At 42.0% G+C, this 24387-nt stretch overlaps 1 protein-coding gene across 1 annotated transcript; it reads left to right on the top strand.

Moving 5' to 3' along the window:
• Positions 1-7185: 7185 nt before the first annotated feature.
• Positions 7186-14806, top strand: LOC148321091 (uncharacterized). Its single transcript, XM_088318283.1, has 7 exons — positions 7186-7318; positions 7524-7679; positions 7789-7871; positions 8920-9062; positions 13762-13812; positions 13974-14049; positions 14774-14806. Exons 1-7 carry the CDS (start codon positions 7186-7188, stop codon positions 14804-14806), a joined length of 675 nt encoding a protein of 224 aa, XP_088174409.1.
• Positions 14807-24387: the final 9581 nt, after the last annotated feature.

Raw genomic sequence — 24387 nt, 5'->3', positions numbered from 1 at the left:
TTTGTCATTGTACTCAACTGTGCAACGAGATTAGAGAGCTCCCCTCTCCAGTACAATACAACAATAATTCAGTTAAATATATAAATTAGATAAATAAGAGAATAATTAGTGCGATGGAAAGTAATACGAAATAGGATATATAAAAACACATCACGTCGCTAATCAATGGAATTGGATAAAATTAGTTTGACAGATCAGTGTCAGATGACCCTGTCAAATGTTTCCTGCAAGTCCACCAGGTGTCAGTATTCAGCAACACAGTGTCAATACATTGTGTCACTGTGTCGAAATGATACAGGATGCCTCATCTACCCATCACTACTCAACCCGCTACGTGAGTAAATGTATTTCTGTTAGTTTTTATTTAGCATTTTTTTTTCTCTGCTGCATGCTGCCAGGATGGCCGAGTGGTCTAAGGCGCCGCGTTCAGGACCCAGTCTCCCCAGGAGGCCTGGGTTCGAATCTCGAATTTCCCCATTGTGGGACTAATAAAGGGAATATTATTATTATTATTATTATGCTGCCGAATTGGCATTAAAAACGAGGATATGTACTCAATGGCCTTTCCTGGACAAATAAAAGTTACATGAAAGTGAGGAAAACACTATAAAATTTTCAGTGTAGAGCTTTTTAAAATTGGGATGGTAACTTTTAAATCAAGGAAGGTGCGTCAAAGATGATGACAATGCAGATGCTCGAATTAGGAGCCAGGAAGTTATACAAGCTTATGGCGTCCCTCCAGATTCTGAGCCACCAATATTGAACAGGTCTCTCAATTTCCACTGTTGTTTATAGAAACTGTTATATTGCTTGCTGGCCAATAACGTTCTCTTTGTTCAAAAAGCTTGTTTCAGCAGTCTTCTTCAATATCAGCCATTGAAATGGGGAGTGAGACATGCCTGTTGGGGGTGGTCTTTGGGTTATAATGGGGCAGTTATTACAAAACGTGTGGGCAGAACTGGCTGAAATTTGTGATGGTGTGGCAGTGCCATCGAAATGTAGTTTATTATTTTTTCATTATTATTAAATGTGTAGGTGCGAAAGGGAGTAAGAGTGTATTTAATAGTGATGGGGAGGAATGCCTGCATTACTCCTACTCACCTCTAGGGGCACAAACCTCGATAAATCAGTCTTGAAATATGAAGGGGGCCACAATAAAATAAGTAGTGAGGTCCTTCACCAAAATAGAGGTTAAAACTTTGACCTAGACACACGCAAAATTCACACTGGACAATGTATGTGGACAATGTTTATTAACTACAACTGTAACTAACCATATTCATATTTTGTGGACAGCAGTGGTGATTTTGTTTATTGTATTTTATTTTCATTTAAAATTTGCATTGAAAGGTTCTACTTCCGGTTTAAGCTATGTGCTTTTATTTTGAATGTGAACTTCCTGTTTAGTATTGTTCACACTTAAGGTAAATTGACGAAGAGTACGGCAAAAAGTTTCATATTAAGCCTCAGAAAACGGACGTTTATTTTTCTAGCACCCCCTCCGAAGAGGCAAAAGGTGTGTAAACGATGGATATAAGTATTTTGTGTTTGTAAATATTAAGTGTTGAATGTGAAATATGGCAGCTAATTGTAAGCATATGTTTTGAACTGTGTTTCAGCTCTTTCGGTGATTCGGTTTTAAGGTTACACGGTTATGGATACATCTTGCTCAAAAATAAACCACAAAATCATCAGTAAAGTCTCATCCTTGGTTCGGAGGGCATGCTACAACAACTATTGAAATATACAATACTACAAGATTCTTGTGCTATGGCAAGCTAAATAAATGAAAAGCAAAAAACAAAGCACATGAGAAATGCATGGGAAGTAAGGCATGGCGAGGCAAGGCAAAACAACTCATCGTGCTTTACACAAAAGACAACACCTAGAAGCAATTGCAAACACAGCAGTTAACAACATTCAAAAGCAAAGCTGAGAAAACAAAAGTAGCTTACAAAAATTATTAAAATGTATGTTGACATTTAAACACAGTAACAGAAAACTTAAACATTTAAGAGTAAAGTAAAAAATAAAAGTGGTTCACTAAAATATCTTAAAGAATAAAAAAATACTTCAAATTGTTTGGAGGACCTTTGTAGTGTATTTTCATACACTCTAACATATGGAAGCTACTATTTTTTCTTTTACTTCTACCATGGCGGAGCTGTTAGTTCCAACTGTTGGTTGGGTGAATGGTTACTCTTATGTTGAGCCCCAAATACAATGAGTTACGGCCCTGATATGTACCGGGCCTCAACATAGTTTATGTCAGGTCAGGGATTTTGACAGGGGTCCCTGACATCGCAAGGGATGAAGATACAGGACTAGGTCCCAGTTTAGCCAAGGAGCGCCAAGAGGGGAGTCCACACCTGTTCTCGTCTTGAGGGTTTTGGATGGCCACGTAAGGGTAACTAGGATGAGAATGCATATGCAACAAGGGAGAACTGGATATTTATATAAGAAGGGAAGGCTCGAGAGGGGGCCACCTTTCTTTTGGGGAACTTCTGGCCTCAGCTGCTTTGATAAATAAAATCTTTTTCCAACCATCGGTGTGTCCCAGAAGTTTTTTACATCGCCAATCCAGCCTTGCTTTGCGACCCGTCCGGAGGGAAGCTGAGCCAGACCCGCACATCAACAGCAAAATATACCACACCTTAATCAAAGGTTTGAGGGGAAAAAAAGCAAAGTTTTAACCTGGATTTAAACGCATTTACACACTTTCAATTGGTAGTAGATTGCAACTTTATATCCGCTATCAGGGAATATTTTACTACAATATGTGCAGGAAAAAGGTTTTTCTCCCGTGAGGGTAGTTGTGTGACATTTTAAAGTTTTCTTCGGAGTGAATCTTCGATCGCAAACTAAGCACGCATAAAGTTTCTCTCCAGAGTGTCTCCGCATGTGTCCTTGTAAGCCTTTTTTCTCTGTGAAGGTTTTTCTACAGATTGAGCAGGAAAAGGGTTTCACACCAGTGTGTATTATGTTGTGTCTTTTTAACTGGGCCTTGTGAGAGAAACTTTTATAATAATAATAATAATATTGCCTTTATTAGTCCCACAATGGGGAAATTCGAGATTCGAACCCAGGCCTCCTGGGGAGACTGGGTCCTGAACGCGGCGCCTTAGACCACTCGGCCATCTTTGCAGCCTCAGTCTGCGCAGGCAAAACGTTTCTCCTCAGCATGTGTTGTTGCATGTCTTTTTATCCCCTGCAAGAGAAGCTTTGACCACAAACTGAGCACGCAAAATCTTTCTCACCAGTATGTATCCGCATGTGTTGTTTTAAACCTCTCTTACAAGTAAATACTTTACCACACTGAGAACATTTCCAGGGTTTGTTGTCAGTGTGACATGTCATATCATCAACAGCAGCAGCCCAACTACAGGAACCACCTTCACAAGGTGTTGGGCCCAACGAAGAGTTCCTGGCAACAAGGAGATACAATTGGCCCGAATTATCTCGTTGCTCAACAACAACAACAATCAACAGCAGCAGTTGGAGCAGCGTGACGAGCGTGTGACGAGTCGTCACAATCCGATAGTCGAACTAAGAGGCTGTCTGCGAGTGAACCTTCACATTGGTCACCTTCTGTTGTCATGCGTCCACATGAGCTGCTGTTTGAAGGCTTCACCCTTCTGCTCGTTTCACTTTGACCTCCTTAACTTATCGAACGGACACCAGTGGTCGGCAACTTGCAGATATCCTCCCCCTCCTCTTCCTTTTTGATGTAGGGGGGCTGATCCCCCTCCTGTTTCACGCAAGGGTTCTGTGACTCCTCTTTTTTAATGTAAAGGGACTGCTCCAACTCTCCCTCTTTCAAGTGGGGGACATCTTCATCCTTCTGTTCCTCTTTAAGGTGAGGGAGCATTTGCTCCTGTCGCTCAATACGACCTTTACCGTTATCTGCAAGACACAAGACAAACACACATGGTATTACGGTTATTTGATCCAACTAAAGTTTATGTGCATAGCACCTTATAACACAAATTATAACAAGGTTCTTAACGGTAGCAATAAAACCAGACCACTCCAAATCCCGTTTTATATAATATTCTTAAGAAGTGGAATAAAACTAAGCACAGAGTCGAAAACAACACCCAATTTTTTAACTTGAAGGATTAAAACATAATGCTTTGGGACCTCCAAGTTTTAGGTCTGATAACTAAAAAATCTGTTTTGTCCTTGTTGAGCTGCAGGAAATTTGCTGCTTTCCAGGACTTAATGTCTAAAATACAGTTAAAAAGGATATGAAGTGATCCTGGATCATGAGGAGACACGGCAATGTAAAGCTGAGTATCATCAGCGTAACTATGAAAACTAATTCCGTGTCATCTGATGAAGTTTCCTAGAGGCAGCACATACAGATTAAAAAGTGATGGCCCGGAAATTGAGCCCTGGGGAACACCACAGGCCATGCTGTGTCTAACTGACGAGGAGTGCTCACCCAGCGTGAAAAGAAATTCTCTACAGGTCAAGTAAGCTTTAAACCAGTTAAAAACAGTGCCTGACAGGCTGAACGTATTGCGTCTTTTGAAAACAATCTGGTACTCTACCGTGTCAAATGCTGCACTTGGATGCAGAAAGACCAGGACAGACGGCATGCTCTGATCTACATTTATTCGAATATCATTCAAACCCTTGATCAGGGTTGATCTGTACTGTGATTCATAAGAACACCGGATTGATATCTTTCATATATATCATGTGTTCTCATAAAATCATTCAATGGAAACTACTTTCTCTAAAATCTTGCTTAAAAACGGCAGATTGGATACTGGTCTATCCTTGTTACGAACTTCAGTGTCCAGATTGCTTCCCTTCAGAACAGGTTTAACAATAGCTGTCTTAAAAGAGTTTGGAAAAACTCCTGCCTGAAAAGAATAATTTACGCAAACTATTAAGAACATCTATAGTTAAATATTCAAAAGCTGATTTTAAAAAGCTGTGCCCGAATAGGATCAAATGGGCAAGTTGTTATTTTTTAGCAGGGAACTAATCTTCTCCAGGCCATTAGCATCAACCAGGGCAAAACTGTCCAGCGTTACCCCGAGATTGTAGTTTTACCTTAATTTGTCATTTCTTTGCTCTTTTTTTTTTAGTCTGGAGTGTGATTGTCACTCTGTGTTAAGAGGGAACTCCAATCACTATGTACCAGCTGAGATTGAACCTCTGTGATTCCCATACGGTAAAAGTACTTTTTTTCCTGTAATTTGGATAAAATAAAAATCTCATATATGATCATTAATTATCTTAAGACAGGAGTATTAATTGTTTATTTGTCTTTTTATTGTTCCTTTCTCTGATTCTGGAGTGAGAATGTTGCGTGCTATATATACCACCAGTATTGTTTTCGTCAATGATGACAATGACGAATAATATTCCGTTAACGCCACTTTCACGACGATAACGAGACATGACGAGCTAAACCAGGTTCTTTGATGACGAAACATGACGTGAATTTCTCGTTGACGAGACGGGGCGGGACGAAATTGTTAGCGTGTGGTTCGTCAGACGTTCAAAATGTATGGCATCCCTTCCTATTGTACATATCGTCTGTCTTTCAAAAATGCAATGCTAGTGCAACCTATCTTTCGTTTGGGCACGCCCACCACCGGGACGACAAGCAGGGCGCATGCGCCACGCACACCGTTTTACACACTAACACAACAAGACACGCTTGTAGTTGTGCGCCTCTGCTCACACACACCCCCACGCACACACGCACACACACTTTTGACCTTGCAAAACCTCTGTGGCACACTTTTTTTCTTTGTACGTGCGTGCGCGTGCGTGTATGTTTTCCAATTAGTTTGTCCAAGTCTTTGTCTTTGTCGGTGCTCATGTTCACGATGTCTCTCAAAAACTCTCCTGCCTATACTCCTCCACATGCATAGTTGGGAGGAACGCTTAGTTCCTGTGTAGACATTCTGTTCTTGTCACCACATAGCACAATGTAATAAAGTGGAGCAAAGCAGTTCCAAAATAGCCAAAAGACTTGGAACATGAAATCAGTCATCAGCATTTGGGAACAATGAGACTCGGAACCTGCCCATGCTGGAAGTGGAAACATTAATTGCCACACATTAGCATGTTCCAAATGTCTCCGGATGGAACGCAAGAAAAGTGCTCAGTTTGACTTCTCTTGTCTTAGTGTCTTAGAAGACAGAGAGAGGAGAGACCGAATCCTTAACTGACACTTGTCAACGTTGTGTTACTCGTTACTCGATATGGCATGATTCCATATTGCCCTGTTTGTTGAAGGGGAGCGCAACGGCCTGCGTTTGTTGCGGACTTTGTTGTCCTGTAGCGCCACCCTGTGGTCACCACTTGAAATGAGTCTCCAACTTCAAGAAGACATGGAACCATGACAAAGGCATTGAATGATGCTACACATTTTAAACTGTTGGGTAACAAAAACAAACAAACAATAACAAAAACCCACTTTGGTCAAAAGGTGGACCAACCGAGGTCTGTGTCTCTTTTGGTCCTTGGTTATTACGTTTGGAAACAAATTTTAAAAATAGAAAAACGACTGGTTATTTGATTTTTATCTCGAAACAACTAAATTGATCTACAGTTTTATATTTCTTCTACTGACCAGGAGGTGGCGATATGTACTGGAATGCTCAAGCCTATTTCACGAATGCTAATTAAGCTTGGGGAAAATGGTTGATGCCCTTCTGATAAATAAATAAATAAATCATCACTGGTATGTGGACTGCAATTTAATAACGGGATGCAAAAACACATATTACATACACACAAAGTATTCATTGAAGTATGTATTTGAATGTGTCCAAAATGTATGTGATTTCCCAGACGTTGGTCGACCCCCGCCACCCACGCGCTACGCTGTCTCCATCTCCTGGTCAGGAGGAGAAATGTATCGTGCTATTTTGCATTTTTGTTTAAAAATTGCAAATCAAACTGTTTTTTGACTTTTCCCTTCTCGTTCCCGACAACAAACTAGAATATCAAGCTGTATTTCAATTTTGCTGGTTTAATATTGAAATGAAAATCAAATAACCAGTCGTTTTTCTATTTTTAAAATTTGTTTTCAAATGTAATAACCAGCAATTGGCTGGCAGCCAGTTCAGGGTGTCCCCTGCCTACTGCCCGAAGAGAAAAGCTTTTGCTGACGTTTGATCAGAAACGAGGGCCATTAGTCCTCGCGTGTCTTGCTTCATGACTTCTCCCGACAGCTCCAACGTTGAGTCCTGCGCATGCGTCAACCAAGGGGGATGGACAGAGCCTGGCAAGTGGAGGTCTGGCCTGTGCGCTTCTTCTCTGGCGTACATTTGCAAACGTCCGCTGAGCGGTAAGCCTGCACGTCCGTTGTCATGTTGACGTTGAAAGCAGAAAAATGCAATCACATCGTGTTCATGCAGGCTGCCCGCATGGACGGCCGTGTAAAGGCGACGGTTACGTTTTCATACCAATGGAGAATGAGTTGCAGCAACGATTTTTGTTCCACCATCAGCGTCTGTCGTGGTTTACTAACAAATGTTTCTTTGGGGCTTCAGCTTCTGACTGCGACCCTGGCCACTTCCTGTACAGCGAGTTTTGCTATGGTAACGAGGAGACAGAGAGAGCTTGGCAGGAGACTGAGGAGTTCTGTCTCGCACGGAACGGTCACCTGGCCAGCATCCACTCATGGCACGAGGGCAAATTCTTGGCTGGTGAGCACCAAGACGAACTGACGACGGCAGCAAGCGTACCACAGTGCTTATCAACATCCAACAAGGTTGGCCGCTCTTGGAGTAAAGCTCTTGTTGTCCTTTCCGCAAGATCACAGGCAGTCAACATCGATGCCTCATCTGGGATTTAAGAAGATGGGCAACGAATTTAAGTGGTGTGCCAAAACCACCGCAGTAAGTGAAACGTTTACGGCAGTGTCAACAAGTCATTTCGCAAAGCTGGAAAAGTTCAAACCGAGAACAAAAGCGTTATTTTAACACAACAATGTTTCTTACCAGAAAAAAAAGGATGTACTGTCTCAGCCTTGTTTGGACAGTCAGCTAAACTCATCTTCTACATCACCATTCTGAAGACGTTACTCTTGAGTCCACAGTTTTAATAGTGCACAAAAAATGTGAAACTGTAACATACAGTATGAGGCAATATTATCTTCAAGTCAGAATAAAACAAACTAAATTCGTCAATATGAATTACTTTACATTCACAAATAAATTAACTAAATGAGCTAACATTACCTCAATTGCCTTGTGCTAACGCAATTAGCGAGTGCTATCATGAATCTTCACGCTTTTATACATGTTGCCGAATTAACATCTTTTAACATCAAAGCGCCACAGAATTGTACATTAACAACACAAACTTGCACGTACCCACGACGCTACCAAAGGCGTACGATGTATGCGGGTTGTGCTCGATTGGACTTGAATATCATCACATTTCTCTCTCATTGACGATCTGTTATTTTACTTCCTGCTTCCGCGTACGCGACGTCCAATTTGATGACGTCATTTCCGGTTACAAACTACGCTGATTGATAACAAAATTAATGCTACGTTGTTCAAAAAACATTTATAAACCTATTTAACGCTACACTTCACAGTAACTTGAATGCAACAACGACAAATTGCAAACAGAACACTCCTCGCCTGGCATGATTCCATGCCACCCACTTGTCCATTGCCTACACATCTGGAGGAACAAGCAACACCGGTTCTGTGACTGGTCCACACAAACAATGTCTCTCCTCCAGGCTTGATCACCTCACCTTCACCTCACCTTCACCTCGACTTGACGAACCCAACCATCTTTGCTTGGAAAAGTCTTTGTTACCAGACCAAGTGGCCATTCGTTCCTTTGTACTACTAGGGGGTCCTTAAGAAGGACAATGGACTTATGCTCAATGTTCTTGCGTGGACTTTGCCACTTTCTTCGTTCTTGCAGGGTTGGAAGAAACTGTTTCCGCCACCTGTCCCAGATGGTGTTGGACAAATGCTGGACATGCCTCCAATGATGCTTGTCGAGGTCAGCAGGCCCGAATTCTCCTGCAGGAGCTGGAGAAGGGGACCCCTTTTGAGTTATAAGAGGTAAGTATGAACGACTCTTCTGGGTCAGTTTTCAAGGGAACAAGCGGCCGTGCATTAATGATAGCTGATACTTCTGCCATAAAGGTTACCAACACTTCATGGGTAAGTTTTTCTTTCAACTGAAGGAACTTCCTTTCCCATGCTCCTCCGAAATGGGAAGCATGTGGAGGGTTGAAAGTCCAAGAACATGCTGGGTCTGAAAAGTAGGACTTAACCCTGTTGTGGTCAATGTTTGTAGGTATCTTTAGGTCCTTACATGCACTCACAAAATTAGTCCCTCTATCAGAGCGAATACTCTTGACCGGTCCTCTTGCAGCCAGGAAACTTCTTAAAGCATTAATAAAACTGCATGTGTCAAGGGACTCAATGACTTCAATATGGACGGCTCTTATGCTCATACACGTAAAAATCACAGCCCAACGTTTGCTTTGTCGAATGCCTCCTCTTGTCTGGCGAGAATAGACACTCCTGGGGCCAAAAACATCCAGTCCGACGATTGTGAAGGGCGGGTCTGTGGAAAGACAATCTGCTGGGAGATTGGACATTTTTTGCCAACTAGTTGGAGCCCTGAGATGTCTGCATGGCACGCAGTAGTAGATGATACTGCTCACTTTTCTCTTGCCACCAATTATCCAAAAGTCAGCTGAACGGACAGCTCCTTCCGTAAAGTGACAACCCTGATGGTGAACTTGTTCATGGTATTTTTTGATGATCAAGGTTGCGATGTGGTGATTACCTTGAATGATCAATGGAGTCTTCTTTCTTTCGTCCAGACTTGAATGATGAAGACGTCCTCCAACTCTGAGCAGGCCATTTGATTTGAGAAACGGATCTAGATTCTTGAGAGGGCTGGTTTTGGAAATGCCTTTATGCTTTTTGACAAATCTTATTTCTTCACTGTAGACTTCTTCTTGCACTGTTTCAATGATCACCACTAACACTTGGTTGAATTCACCAACAGTGAACTCTGTCTTGCACAAATGCCAGCCCTTGCATGAGTTGTTTGTTGTGAAGGAATTGAAACAGCGGATTATGTGTTTTAACTTCATAATGGCACGAATCAGCGACTTCCATGAAGAAAACTTGGAAAACCTCTGTGAGCCAAGTTTCTTAGATGTGGCAGCAGTGACTAAGGTCGACACTGAAGGACGAAGGTCTGGATCTGAACATTGGTCCACAAGATCAAAGGCACCTTCATAAACCTCTTGTTCCGGTTTGGACAGAAAGTTCAGCCCACTCAGCCAGTTTGTGTCGTTTAAATGGTCAGCAGCAACTGAGCGTGCTGCATGATCTGCGGGGTTCTGGGTTGTTGGTACGTAGCGCCATTGACATGGACTAGAGGATTTTCAATGCGCAAGACCCTGTTATTCACATACACATGGAAGCGTCGCGTTGCAAATGTAGCCTAAAACTACTTTGCTATCGGTGTAAAATTTTGTGGTATCAAGTTCAAGATCAAGTTCGGCTGCGACCAACTCTGCTAACTCTACAGCAAGTACTGCTGCACAGAGTTCTAGTCTAGGAATTGTGTGTTCTGGGTGGGGTGACAGCATGGCCTTTCCCATAATGAAGCCAAAATGATTATTTTCAGCACTATCTGTGATTTTGAGGTAGGCTACCGCAGCAATTGCTTTTGTTGAGGCATCAGAGAAGACACATAACTTTCTGCGCCAGCTGCCAATGGTGAAAGTTTAGTGTAGGCCCGTGGAATTACCAGATTTGTCAATTCTATTAAAGATGTCCTCCACGATGTCCAGGACTGCTCCATTTCACAAGGCATTGGTGCATCCCAGTCACCTTCTCGGCAGTGAGTTGCAAAATCCTAGAGGATCATAGAGGCTGTTGATGGTGGATAAAACATCTCGACGAGTGTAAGGCTTTATCACATCAGAGACAATGAAGAGAAAGCAGTCTGTTTGTAGATCCCAATTGAGTCCAAGACTGCATTGCATTGGCATTGTATCCGTGCTGAAGTCAAGGTCTTTTAAGTTGCTGGCGTGGTCCTTTGATGGGAAGGCTTCCATGACCTCTTTGCGGTTTGCTGCGATCTTGTGTAGTCTCAGGTTTGAATTAAGTATAGCAGCTTCAACTGTAGACAGAGACTTCAATACATCATCCACGTAGAAGTCTTTCATCACAAAGTGTTCTACTTCAGGGTCAATATAGAACTCCTTGCTTTTGACAGATTGGTGTAGACCATGAATGGCCACCGCAGGTGAGGGGCTGTTCCCGAAGACGTGGACTGTCATGCGGTAGCCCACTATGTCTGTGTTGAAATCATTGACACGGAACCATAAGAATCTCAAAAAATTCCTGTCCTTTTTTCTGACCCCCCAAAAAAAGAATAAAAAGGAAAAGGAGTACCTCTCGCAAAATCTTTTCTGCAAATAGATTGCGCCAAGGTGCTGTAATGCCATGTGCAAAGGCCTAGATTTGTGTGAAGGTCTCTTGTAAACAATATAAATAATGCCATTTGCAAAGGAGCTTGTGTGGTCGACAAATAAAATGCTAAATAAAATGGGAAAAAAAGTCAATGCAAATAAACAAGTGTGCATCATCCGGAAAATGTGCCGTCTTCGAGTACTCTGGTGCGCAGTCGCCACTTGTTGTCTATGTAATGCACAGTCAGGCTCAAACTGGGATCCATGCTGCGACTCGACCACAAGTCGGATGTGGATGCAAAATGCTTGACATGTCTACGCTCCCGTCCCGATGTTGTCCATATTGGGAAGTACGGTTTGCGACAAATACCTCTTGTCGGCTACTTTCATGAGGCGTTTAAATCCTGTGCGCTCCACTGTAACTAGAGGAGCTAAATCTTTAGCTATGTGCTAGGCTATCGCGCCCACCTCTTAGACGTTCTCTCGTGTGGTTTCGCCTCCGTTATGGGCTGTTGTCACTGGTCGAACCTAGCTTCTCCCTTTGAACTTTCAGCACAAGCTCACAGTCAACATCATGGTTGTGTTGTGGGTGGTGAAAACGAAAAGGTTGGACGCGCTGTTTTGGTGCTTACGATGCACTTTGTAGTTCATGTTCTTTTGCTTAAACATCGTCTTCATGGAACCCAAAACATTTCCAAACGACAGATGTCGAATTTCTTTTCGGGACAAGCGCGACAGGAACAATTTCAACTAACGTTACTTCGTCTTCAGCCGTGTCAGCCGCTTCTGAATTTGAATCGCCAGCTACGAACGCGTCTTGTTTACATTCTTGTTCAGCTGGGTGGAGTCACGTGACTACAGCCGCTGTAGCCGTCTTAAAGGGGCATCAACATAGCCGCAGACAGACAACACTTCATTTTTTTTTAACACCAAATTTATCGACATGGGCAAAATGATGTCGGACAGTGTATTAAATTTCGGTAACGGTAAATTTTCGGTTTATCGCCCAGCCCTAACCTATGGTCACGAGCTGTGGGTCGTGACCGAAAGAACAAGATCTCGGATACAAGCGGCCGAAATGAGTTTCCTCTGCAGGGTGTCTGGGCTCTCCCTTAGAGATAGGGTGAGAAGCTCGGCCATCCGGGAGGGACTCAGTGTCGAGCCGCTGCTCCTCCACTTAGAGAGGAGCCAGATGAGGTGGCTCGGGCATCTGTTTAGGATGCCTCCTGGACGCCTCCCTGGCGAGGTGTTCCAGGCATGTCCCACCGGCAGGAGGCCCAGAGGACGACCCAGGGCACGCTGGAGAGACTATGTCTCCCGGCTGGCCTGGGAACACCTGGGCATCCCTCCGGCAGAGCTGGAAGATGTGGCTGGGGGGCGGGAAGTCTGGGCTTCCCTGCTGAAGCTGCTGCCCCCGCGACCCGGCCCCGGATAAGCGGCGGATAATGGATGGATGGATATGTCCTGCACATTTACACACAGAAACACAAACCAAAATTAAGCTACAGTGTCTCCCATGCTCTTATCCTACTTTCCTGCCCTCAACAGAAACTTTCTCAACTTAATGAGAAGATTATCATGTCAGGACGAGAATGTTTCCCCTTGAGACGAGAATGTTTCTGGTCAGGACCCGAAAGTTTCTCCTTAGGAAGAGAAAGTTTATCGTTACGGACAAGAAACAAATTCCTTTTTTTTGTTCCCCCAAGTCACATTAGGGGCTCCATAGATACGTGATGAGAGTTGAGGAAATCGTTTTACTAGAATATTGGCGGCAAGGCAAGTAATTAACTGACGCTTGCGTTGATCCATAACCACATTTTGTCACAAATAGGTACCTTGACAATCAATTGACCATTTTAGTGTTGAAAATGCCTCGCTGTCTGTGACGATGATGCAATGTTCATGGTTGAACAATGGCTGTTTTGGGGGCTTCCTGAAAAATAATTTTGGAAGTGAGAGCATTCCGCCTGACGCCAGAATCATTTGAGTGCTTGTGGAGGAAACGCAGCGGGAAGCCGACCTGATGCCGTCCACAGAACTACCTTCCATGGGCACTCCGCAATCCTTCAGGGGACTGTGCGCTACTTTCATCTTCTGGACAACTCTATGGCGGCTCCTGCACTTCCACTGAGCCATTCTTCTGCCAAAAAGGTCCAAATGTTCAGAGTGCTCACTTTGCACGTCATCTTCCCTCTCGCATCCCTGCAGCCAAGCGCCAAGGACCTCAACCACTGCCAGGTGGGGGTTGCACACTGCGGTCAACATGTGGTCGCCTGTCGCACGTGCGACTTTGATCTCAAGCGCCGTCTCGCTTGCAGGCTGGACTGGCAAATGCGGCTTGTGGCTGGACGGCCCCTCCGACGACATCTGCTTCTTATAATAATAATAATAATATTCCCTTTATTAGTCCCACAATGGGGAAATTCGAGATTCGAACCCAGGCCTCCTGGGGGGACTGGGTCCTGAACGCGGTGCCTTAGACCACTCGGCCATCTTGATCAACTCCAAGTCCACCAAGACCTGGATGCAGGCCCATGACGACTGCCAACGCCTCGGAGGAAACCTGCTCAGCATCACCGACTCGCACGAGCAGAGCTTCGTACACGGTAAGATTGCCATCTCTGGCAAAATTGAATTGCGGAAAGATTCTCTGCATCATTTGCACAGTGGTTGCGTCGTTAACCCTTGGTTGCATGCCCTCCCAATACATACACTCTTCCATGAGTGGGGTCAGAAATTACCCCAATTAAAATCAATGTGTTTTTGCAATAAACTTAAGACAAGTCTTTCATTTTGGTTAGAGATTATATATTTTGTTCCAAAAAATTGTAATTTCAATTATGACATATTTTTTCACTTTTTATTCACATTTTACCATATAATAATCAACCAATCAGGTATCAAAACACGTTTGAGTGTCAGTTGATTTTTTTCATTTGTTCAGACAAACGGAGGTTCTTTTTTTTGACGTAGGAAAGAACCTCCGTTTGTCTGAACAAATGAAAAAAATCAACAAACATGAAGACAAGATGAATTTAAGTTTGTGTGTCGTTCTCTTTGTTTGACTATATGAAGGACAAAAGCAAACATTCAATAAGTCAGGACACCATAACACTGTCCACACACATGTAGACAAACAAACGTCTTCCATCTTCTCACTGTGGATGTGCAGCTGTCACAAAGCTACTTGCTTCCATGCATCTATGGGGAGACTGTCCTAAACCCGGGTGTAGGCCTTCACTGACTTTATAGAATATTATGACTTGGTGTTTTAGCCTGGCTGGGAGCTAACTCAGCCCAGTAAGAGCCATATTCATTTCCTCTTTGGAGGACTCGTCAGCGGACTCCTCTGTGTCGGACTGATCTTGTTCTAGCCAGGTTACTAGAAAAAAAATTAAAAAGGAAAATGTTTGAATGCAACACAAATTTATAAATCATACATTGCTTTGTAAGTAAATGTACATGCATTTAAATGCACAGACACATGCAGACACTATCACACAAAGAGAAATGCATGCACAATCATTGATTGTATAACAGGCAACCTAACAGGTTAGCTTTTATTTACTACGAAGTTTGAAATATAGTAAGAGTCTCTGTCTCTACAAAACAAATGCAGTAATGTTGGCTATCTCAGAAAACTAGCTAATTTAACAGCCTCCTTTGAAGTTAGCTAAGCAAGGGGATACTTTGTACCGGATGTGTATGTTATCCAACAATACTGTCAGCTAATAACAAAGCGGCTCATGTAATGACACATTATATTCTGGCAATAAAAAATAAGTTCATAAAGAAAGATAATATTCACATGTATGTTGCTGTGTAAAAAGAAATCCTGGGTGGCAAGACTTCTGACATCTGACGTGTAAGTGAGGCAGTAAATATCGAATGACCGCCAGAGTTACTTAGAATCAAAAGTTCTATGAAGATTCCATAGGAAATGAATGGGGTCATTTTTGTCCCCACTCATGGCAAAGTGAGGTAGTGATACGAAAACTGCAATTTCTTAAAATTAATGAAAAAATAAAAATATGGCCTCCTGTCATAAACATGTTTCATGAGGAATACCTGGAATATGAAAATATTCTGAGATTTTGAAGAATAATGGGGTAATTTTGACCCCACTTATGCATCTACGGGTTAATAATTGCAAGTTCATAAGTGTTGTTTTTTATGCTCAAGTGTGCAACGAGATTAGAGGGCTCCCCTCTCCAGTGCAATACAACAATAATACAGACAAATATATAAATTAGATAAATAAATAAGAGAGTGCAATGGAATTTAGTACTGAATAGGGTATATAAAAACACATCACAATGCTGTTCTGCAAGGTAAGGGTGTTCTCGTGTGTGTGTGAGAGTTCAGATGGGGATCTCGTTGCACACTTGAGTACAATGACAATAAAGGGATTTCTAATTCTAATTCTAATTCTCTCCAGGGCAAACGCACCTGCTGTCTTCTTTTCATTCATGAGTGACGGTCGTGCACGAGGATGCATAGATACTGCTGGGGCTTATGCAAATAAAAGTAGGAGGTGTCAGAAGGAACCGATTGACAACTACTTGATAAAACTAGGGAAAAATTTGGAAAAAAAAAAATTATGTTGAGTTAGATTTTTATGCTGATGAAAGCTAAAATTGGCATGTTGATTGGACAATTTCAGTCAGTTTTTTTTTCTTTTCAAGTTTATTTCTCCACAGCTTATGATCCAGAGAAATAAAATGCCACTATTTGCTACAGTAAAACCTTTTTTACGTGGCAACTTGTATGTGCATTCACAATTGAGGCTGTGCGGTGACAGGTGTGTGCAACTCCCAATAGGCCAGTGCTATAAAAATCTGCAAACAAAAAGCTTACGTGGTAGCAATTAAGAAGACTAGTGCTGGCCTTTCTCTGAACTTAGTAACCACGGGCATACAGTTAATACGTTGTCTAGATGCTTTTCCATCAACGAATGTCGGGAAAAGGCTTTTTTTATGTTGTTACTGCAGCAAAGTTCTCAGTATGAATTCAATATAAACAGCACACAAGATACTCATTCTATTTTCATGACGACTTCATTATTAGGGGTGGGGAAATAAATCGATATTGCAATAAATTGTTGCTAACTCTGACGCAATAAATAATCGTTAGCCTGGCGGCAATATCGATATTTCAAAACAACGTGAGCTTCACCATTTCACAGATGCAAGTGTCTCAGGATATGGCGAATGTACTTACCTGCGATCCATTAATGAGGTGGATGAAGTTTACTGCTGCTTTGTCATTGGAAAAGCAAGAGTTACTCCAACGAAAGTCTTAAAAATACCAAGACTCGAACTGGCTGCAGCAGTTGTCGCAGTTCGAACCAGCGACATGCTCCGTAATTAGCTTGAAATCCAAGACTTGCAAGAATTCTTCTGGACAGATTCCAACGTAGTTCTTGGCTACATAAACAACGATGCTAGAAGATTTCAAGTCTTTGTTGCCAATCGAAGTGAGAGAATCAAGGCAAGCACAAAGCCAAAACAGTGGTTCTATGTTGCTTCTGATGACTATCCGGCAGATCATGCCTCACGAGGGTTGACTGCAAACCAACTGAAGTCTTCAAATTGGTATACAGGCCCCAAGTTTCTTTGGCAAAGAGGTTCACTTCCGATTGAGTGCAAGGTGGGAGAAGTTGGCGAAGATTACCCTGAACTTCGCAAAGTCTTTGTGGGCCACACTGAAACAAAGGAAGAGAAGTCATTGTTAGACAACCTAAAGAAGTTTTCAGACTGGACAAGAGCTGTAAAGGCAATCGCAAGATTACAACGAAAGGTCAAAGAGCACAAAGGTCTGAAGCAATGCACCAATGAAAATACGAGTATCGAAGAAAGGAAAGAAGCGGAGCTTGCCATCATTAAGCTTGTTCAAAAAGAAGCATTCCCATCTGAGATTGCAAAATTCCTTCAAGGGCAGGAGCTTACTCAAACCAAAGGAAATAAGATGATGAAGGTAAGCCTTTTCCTGGATGAAGATGGGATACTCAGGGTGGGAGGAAGGCTAGGTAAAGCTACGTTGCACCCTCACATAAAACATCCGACAATACTTCCACAGAAGAGTCATATATCATCACTACTCATCAAGCACCATCATGAAAGCATTCAACACCAAGGACGTGGAATGACAACTAATGCACTCAGAGCTAATGGATGGTGGATCCAGGGACGCAGTACTGCTGTTTCTTCACACATTTATAAATGTGTCAAGTGCCGAATGTACAGACGAAGCACTGAAGAACAAAGAATGGGCGACCTACCTCAAGATCGTATGGAAGCAACTCAACCTTTCACCTACACTGGAATGGATTGCTTTGGCCCAATCTGCGTTAAAGAAGGAAGAAAGGTTATCAAAAGATATGGACTCATACTTACCTGTCTATGTTCACGATCCGTCCATATAGAAGTGATAGACGATATGACAACGGATGCATTCATTAATGCACTCAGATCATTCATTGCCATCAGAGGAAACGTTCGCCAACTCAGATGCGACCAAGGAACCAATTTTGTTGGTGCAAGGAGAGAGTTCGCAGGACTTGTGAAAGGTATTAATGAAGAAAGATTGAAGGCTCTCGGATGTGAGTTTCTCATGAATCCTCCAGCGGCTAGTCACATGGGTGGCATGTGGGAGAGGCAGATAAGAACGATAAGGAGCATCCTGACTAGTATTCTGGACCAGTCCGCACAAAGGCTTGACAGCACCTCCCTCAGGACTTACCTTTACGAAGTCATGGCCATCATTAACAGCCGGCCACTCACCGCTGAACATCTGAATGATCCATCTGGCCCTGAACCATTAACCCCAAACCACATTCTAACGATGAAGTCAACAATTATTCTACCCCCACCTGGAGAATTCGCCAAGCAAGATCTCTACCTTCAAAAGAGGTGGCGCCGAGTACAGTATTTTGGCTAATGAGTTTTGGAAAAGATGGCGAAAAGAATATCTTCTCAACCGACAACAAAGACGTGTAGAGGTGTAAAACCAGAAGGAACTCTAAAGTGACATAGGCATCTGGAAAGCGTTTTATTACAGCTCCAGTTGTTGACAACTGCGCAATATCAATAAAATTGTATTATATTGCAATGCTTAATGCAAGTTGGGTTGAACCATTCTAGTATGGGGTGAATCTGTGTTTTTAAAATATTGAATTTGAATAACTTACAGAATATAAAATTTATTTCATGAACTTCTGTTTTCTTGAAACATTTAATTAATTCAATAATTTGAAAGGATTTTTGCAGGTTTGTTTGTTTTATTACAAATCTCACGTATCCCCAGGGGTACTCCCATTGAGAAGCATTGTTTTCAAACATTAATGACCCATGGACTGTAGTCGTCTCCTTGAAATCGATCGTAACCAACTGAATTTTTTTTTACCCATTTTGACATGGAATTTAGAATTTATACTTTTGAATATCATTAAACCAGACCGAAAAGAAATCAAGTTCAGCCACAATGTTGAATCAAACTTTAATTTTTCTTAAAAAGAAAAAAAATGCAGAAAAAAATAAACTAAAAAAAAAAAAAAATTACAAAATAAATCCCTCTTCGGCATTAGTAGGTCATCTGGGAAGCTCTCCCTCGATGTTTAGTGGGATTGATTTGACCCGGTCCGCCACTTCAATTACCTCCACTACCTTGCCCCGAATGTGGTAGCCGATGACACAGAACGGCCCATCTTCCAATTCCTGAATAAAAATAAGAACACTTGATGAACACCTATACTCAATTGAAGTATTTAAAAAAGCATTATGAGACGTAGGATCAACAGTTTCATTAATTTCATGACTTCCACTATCACACTCGAAAGCAACATAAATGTCCCCGTTTGACACTTGCTGTCGACTGAAAATGACATCAGTTGCTTAGGTAATCATGGGTCACCTTTCAAACGTGACAGTACCAAACTCAGAAAACAGGTGACATTGGAGAACTTATTTTAAAGTCAGTCAAAGGCAAAACCAATGATTAAAATATTTTTTTTTAAAGTTACATCTGTGAATTGGAAACAAGTTTTACCAAAGATCTCTTAAATTAATTAAGAAGTATAAATAAGCATTGGGAACACCTGGTGTGGGTTGATATTAAAAAGGGCCTTAACAGTATGGGGACCACAAGTAGGCAGTGACCTTTTGAGCACCATTGACATCGAGCCATTTATTTACTCACCATGACTTGGCTGTACTGGGCCGTGTGGAGCGTCAGGCCAAACTCGTTGACCCTCGCACCAAGGTGTGTAAACTGGTAAGAGCAACCAATTTTTATTCCCACCAGGTTGGTCTCCCACCACAAAGTGAGGTGCACCGCCACTTCATCCTGCAATAGTTTAAAAATGCTTATCCAGTGTGTATAATTGAAATGCAGCAACAGGAAAACTAAAAATAGTGTGCTTATTTTTTTTATGGTGACCTCACCACAGGCTGGGCCCCACATAGGCAGACCATCCAAATTGGACGCATCTAATGTGAACCAAATAATTAGAATTATGTATGTTTGTGCGGGAAATGTGTGTGCAAACAAAACTTTGAAGCTGCCACGGAAGAAGAAAAAAAAAACAAGTGGGTACCCTCGCAATAAACAGCGCATTGCAATAATTGTGTTTTGTTGCTATGCTTAATGCACATGTTTTTTATATGCATCAATGTCATTCTGGTAGGGATGTAACGATTCACTCAGCACGATTTGATTTGATATTTTTATTTTATTCATTTTAATTGCTGCCCTGCTTGTCTCTGCGTGTTTGTGTGGTGCTGTAGTCATCCACAAATGCAATAAGCACTGATGTTTAGCGCAAGCGTGTAAATGTTTAGTGCATTTTAAATGGAACCATTAGCTATACACGCTACCACTTTGAACTATTACTAAGAAACTACTTAGAAATGATAAAAGAAACACGTGAACATATTTCAGTTTTCTTGGGCACCAATCCAATTTTTGAATGGATAATATGAATGAATAAAATAAAAAGACTTCAGCTTCTTTCGTTTAAATCTACCATGAAAGTGACTTTAGAAGCCTCAAGTGCCTGGGGCGCTTCATTTGTTTATTTGAAAGTAGACCCGGAAGGACTGTAACTTGCGTTGAAAGAAATTAATTAACCCTTGTGCGTGTTTGTCCATTTTTTGGCCTTTTTTTGGATTTTATGTTTTTACATCAACGAGAAAACATTGAAAAAAACACTCTATGGAGCTGAAATATCACATAGGTGTCAAAAATGTGTTAACGTTTAAAATGTTAAAAAGCAGGAATTTTAGAACATTGCAGTTGGGAAATAGAGTATTATCTAGCATTAAATAGACGCAGGGCATGTGATGTCCATTTTATGTCCCGTTGACTCCCATTATAACTCGCAAATTTTAGTAGATTGTAAACCTGATTTTTTTTTTTTTTTTTTTATGTATTTCCCGTGATTATTGTACAAATCCCTTGACAGGGGAAAGAATAATGGGTAAAAAAAGAAATTTGGGGATTTAGAGCTTTAACCCCCCTTAAACACCAGGTGGCGCCAAATACTAGTTAATGGTTTTTCCTTGCAGAACAATGAATCGCTATGTCGCGCCGTTGTACAATTTTATTCCATAAAAAACTGTTGTGATTGTCAGAAGAGAAGTGTGTGAACGTGTGTGAGTGTGCGTAGTTGTGCGTATGCGCACAAGTCCGCGTGTGGCATGCAACAATTCTGATAACGCAAAATACGAGTGCTTTCCAAGTGTTTGCGTGTAGAGTTGACTATGTGTGGACAGGCATCTGTGTGTATATATATTTATACATGTAAATTAAAATATGTGCACACGCACGCTGAACGTGCACACACGCACGTTGCATTCCATGGCCGCATAATACAATGCGGACTTACAAAGCATTGCACGCTGAAGGATTGTATTACGATTACTGGCATTATTTTAAACGCTTACGGGACAGAATGCCAATTATTTAATTTAGCAGGTTCATATTTACTGAATATGTTAAACATGATGAAACAAGAAGCATAAGGTCACAAGAATGACTGGAATTGTAGTCCTGATGTTTACTCATTTATTATATTATTCTCATATGCTAAATTTATAGTACTTAGTTTAAATGTGTGAGCTTTATTGAAATTTTCAGTAGTAAGACAAACTTGCACACATTGCATTTCCATGACCTGCACTCACATTCACAGCACTTCATGGACAAAAACAACGAAGCACATTCTCCACATTGGCTTAGAAGATGCAAACATACCAAATTGGGCACTGGAGGTGTCACATAGACGCTATCGCAAAAGACACATTCCGTAAGACATAACAATTGGAGATCGGAGCACACCCACATACACAGGCACACACACATACACCTGCAAATACACAAGCACATTCATACGCACACATGCACACCAACAAGATTACGGAGAAATGCCAGCAGGGAGAGAGACGGAGAGACAGCCCGCCGGAGAAGGCCAGCCTTAGCGTGCCAGTCTTGGGGACCAGATGGGAATCAACTATCCAGACGATGACTAACCGGGGGAGGACCTTCCCTTGGACGTGGACCCGTGCCGTGAGAGGGAGCGAGGCTGACCGATTCAACCTACATTACCCTTGACATAAAATACTCAAATAAAAACTGAAGCTGGGCTGAAAGATGGCGCGTATTTTTTGACTGTACGCGCCCGAGTGCTCCTTTGGAAGACAGCATGATGGCTGTCAAGAGTTCTTTCAATAACTCGGCGTGTTGTACTGTTTTCCCAGTCGACGTCTTCATTCCTCTTCTTTCCCAATGGGTGGCGAAGGTGTGAATGGTTGAGAAGCCGAACTGACTGTCTGTGTAAATTGTAACTGGTTTTCCTTTGAATAGCTTGCACGCTTCTGTTAGGGCAACAATTTCAGCTGCTATAGCGGAGTAATTACTTGGTAATTTTTTCTGCCTTGAGGGTTTCCTCTTGTGTTACTACAGCATAACCAGTCATGTTTGATCCTGTCATGTTTTTGCTTGCCGACCCATCCACAAACACTACGTCACCTTCATGCAGTGGTGTGTCTTGTAGGTCCGGTCTTGGTTTACAGCAGAGGTATTCAATTAAAAGTCACAGAGGTCCACAACGAAAATTTCTTCCAATTAAAAGGTCCGAACCAAAGTCCAACTTCCCGAAATGTCTAGCCTATGTTCACATTTTTATATAGTTTCAATATTTAGTCATTTTCAACAGAGCACACTTATATACTAAATATTTAGCAATGTTCCCATTAAACACCTTTGCCAGTCAAACAAATATAAGGCGTTTATTTCACATTCAAGAAAATGTGGCTCCAAGAACTTAAGTTTGCCACTTCCAGAAAAAAACAGTAAAATATCTCCTGCAGAAATATAAGTGCTAAGCATTGAGTTAACATCTTTTACCATTTTTTTTTTTTTTTAAATCAAAGAGTTATCAGCCTAAAAAAACGGAAAGCCTAATTATCCGAGTAAACCAGGTCAACATGTTCAGTACACAATCAATAAAAATGGCTGTCCTCATGAAAAACTAATTCAAAATGAGCTTTGACACCACTTTTTCTTTTGAATATTTTTTTAACTTCTCTTAATGAGAAAAATGAGTTTGTGACTGCCCTGCCAGTGACTTAAATCTGTGTTGGAACGAAGTCAGGGCCATTGGGATTTGGTTGATTATTTCACACATCTGGGCTTTGTGTTTTCCTTTAAATAATGTTTGTGCAACCACATTTAAGCACTGCTTCACAACTTCCCCATCACTTGAACGTTTTTTTATGTTTCCCCAAAATCCATGATACTTTTACTGAATATTCGTTTGCTTGCCGCTGGGATGTAAACGAAAATGTAAAAATCTGTTGTACTGCACTCGAAGTTCGATGCTTTTGCGGATAACTGTGCACAAAAGGGCGGTGCTTTGTTTCGTTGTGGCGCTTTGCAATGTTGCGACGGTTTCTGTGCCGGAGCCTATAGAGGACTGTATATTTACCTGAGGGGATGACCTATTTACCAAATTAACAATCAAATAATTTTACTCTTCGCTTATCACTATAATAATTGAGGGAAATTAACATGCAATAATGGCAATCACTTTGGCACAATAACACCATGAATATTCAATTAGCAAGAATAGACATTTAATATTCTTAGAAATAATTATTCAGCCAAATTACAATATCTAATTCACCCTTATATCAATGGAATCAAACTCAATGTGCTTGTATAACATTAAATGGTACCAATTTGATGCCCGGGTTGGTGGAGCTCATGAATGGAGGCTGACGTTGGGGAAATCCTCTTTCTTGATGTATCCCGAGCTATGAGCGGCGAAGCAGGTGGATCCAAGTGCGCAATTCTCGAGGGGGAGGGCTAGGAAGCGCCGGTGGGAGCGGAGAATTATCTTAATCCGAGAGGGGGGGGGGGCGAAGGTCGATCCTCACTGGCGAGGGAAAGGCTGGGTGAACTGTCCGAGGACAACGGGGCTCTGCCGCGAGGGAGAATGGCCGCACTTAGCCCACTGAAGCTAACTAGCCTGGATGCTCGCTAGCTTGATCTCCGACAGAGACGCCTCACACAAGGCAGCACAATCCACCGCGCCGAAACCTCCCTTTTCGAGGCGACACTTTGTTCGATGGACGACGTGGGTTAATGTCACCAATCCACTTTGCTGGCGTTCGAGTTAGTGATCCTTCTTGGTGATGAGAACAGTATACTTCCAACTGACTCCTTTCCGCGACTCGCACACTCCCCTTCTCTTCTGGTCAAGTGCACAATCTCCTTTTGTTCAAGTGCACACTCTCTCACGTCATCAATCGGGATCGCGCGAGACATCCCGCGACCGACAAAATAAGCACATTGCCCATTATATGCGCCACACCAATATCAAAGGCAAACTATTAACAATACAGCAGAATGTCAAACGATGCACAATTATTAACCATATAACTGTG

The sequence above is a fragment of the Idiotropiscis lumnitzeri genome, chromosome 16 (genome assembly GCF_059441095.1).
Source record: "Idiotropiscis lumnitzeri isolate Australia: NSW breed Sydney's pygmy pipehorse chromosome 16, RoL_Ilum_1.0, whole genome shotgun sequence".
NCBI lineage: Eukaryota > Metazoa > Chordata > Actinopteri > Syngnathiformes > Syngnathidae > Idiotropiscis > Idiotropiscis lumnitzeri.
The sequence above is the reverse complement of the archived record's forward strand: the minus strand, read 5'-3'. Positions and strand labels throughout refer to the sequence as shown.

Coding starts and splice junctions, on each gene's coding strand:
- LOC148321091 (XM_088318283.1), top strand. CDS start 7,186: ATGACTTCTCCCGACAGCTCCAACGTTGAGTCCTGCGCATGCGTCAAC. Junction 7,319..7,523: donor TTGCAAACGTCCGCTGAGCG/GTAAGCCTGCAC, acceptor TTGGGGCTTCAG/CTTCTGACTGCGACCCTGGC. Junction 13,813..13,973: donor CGGCCCCTCCGACGACATCT/GCTTCTTATAAT, acceptor ACCTGGATGCAG/GCCCATGACGACTGCCAACG.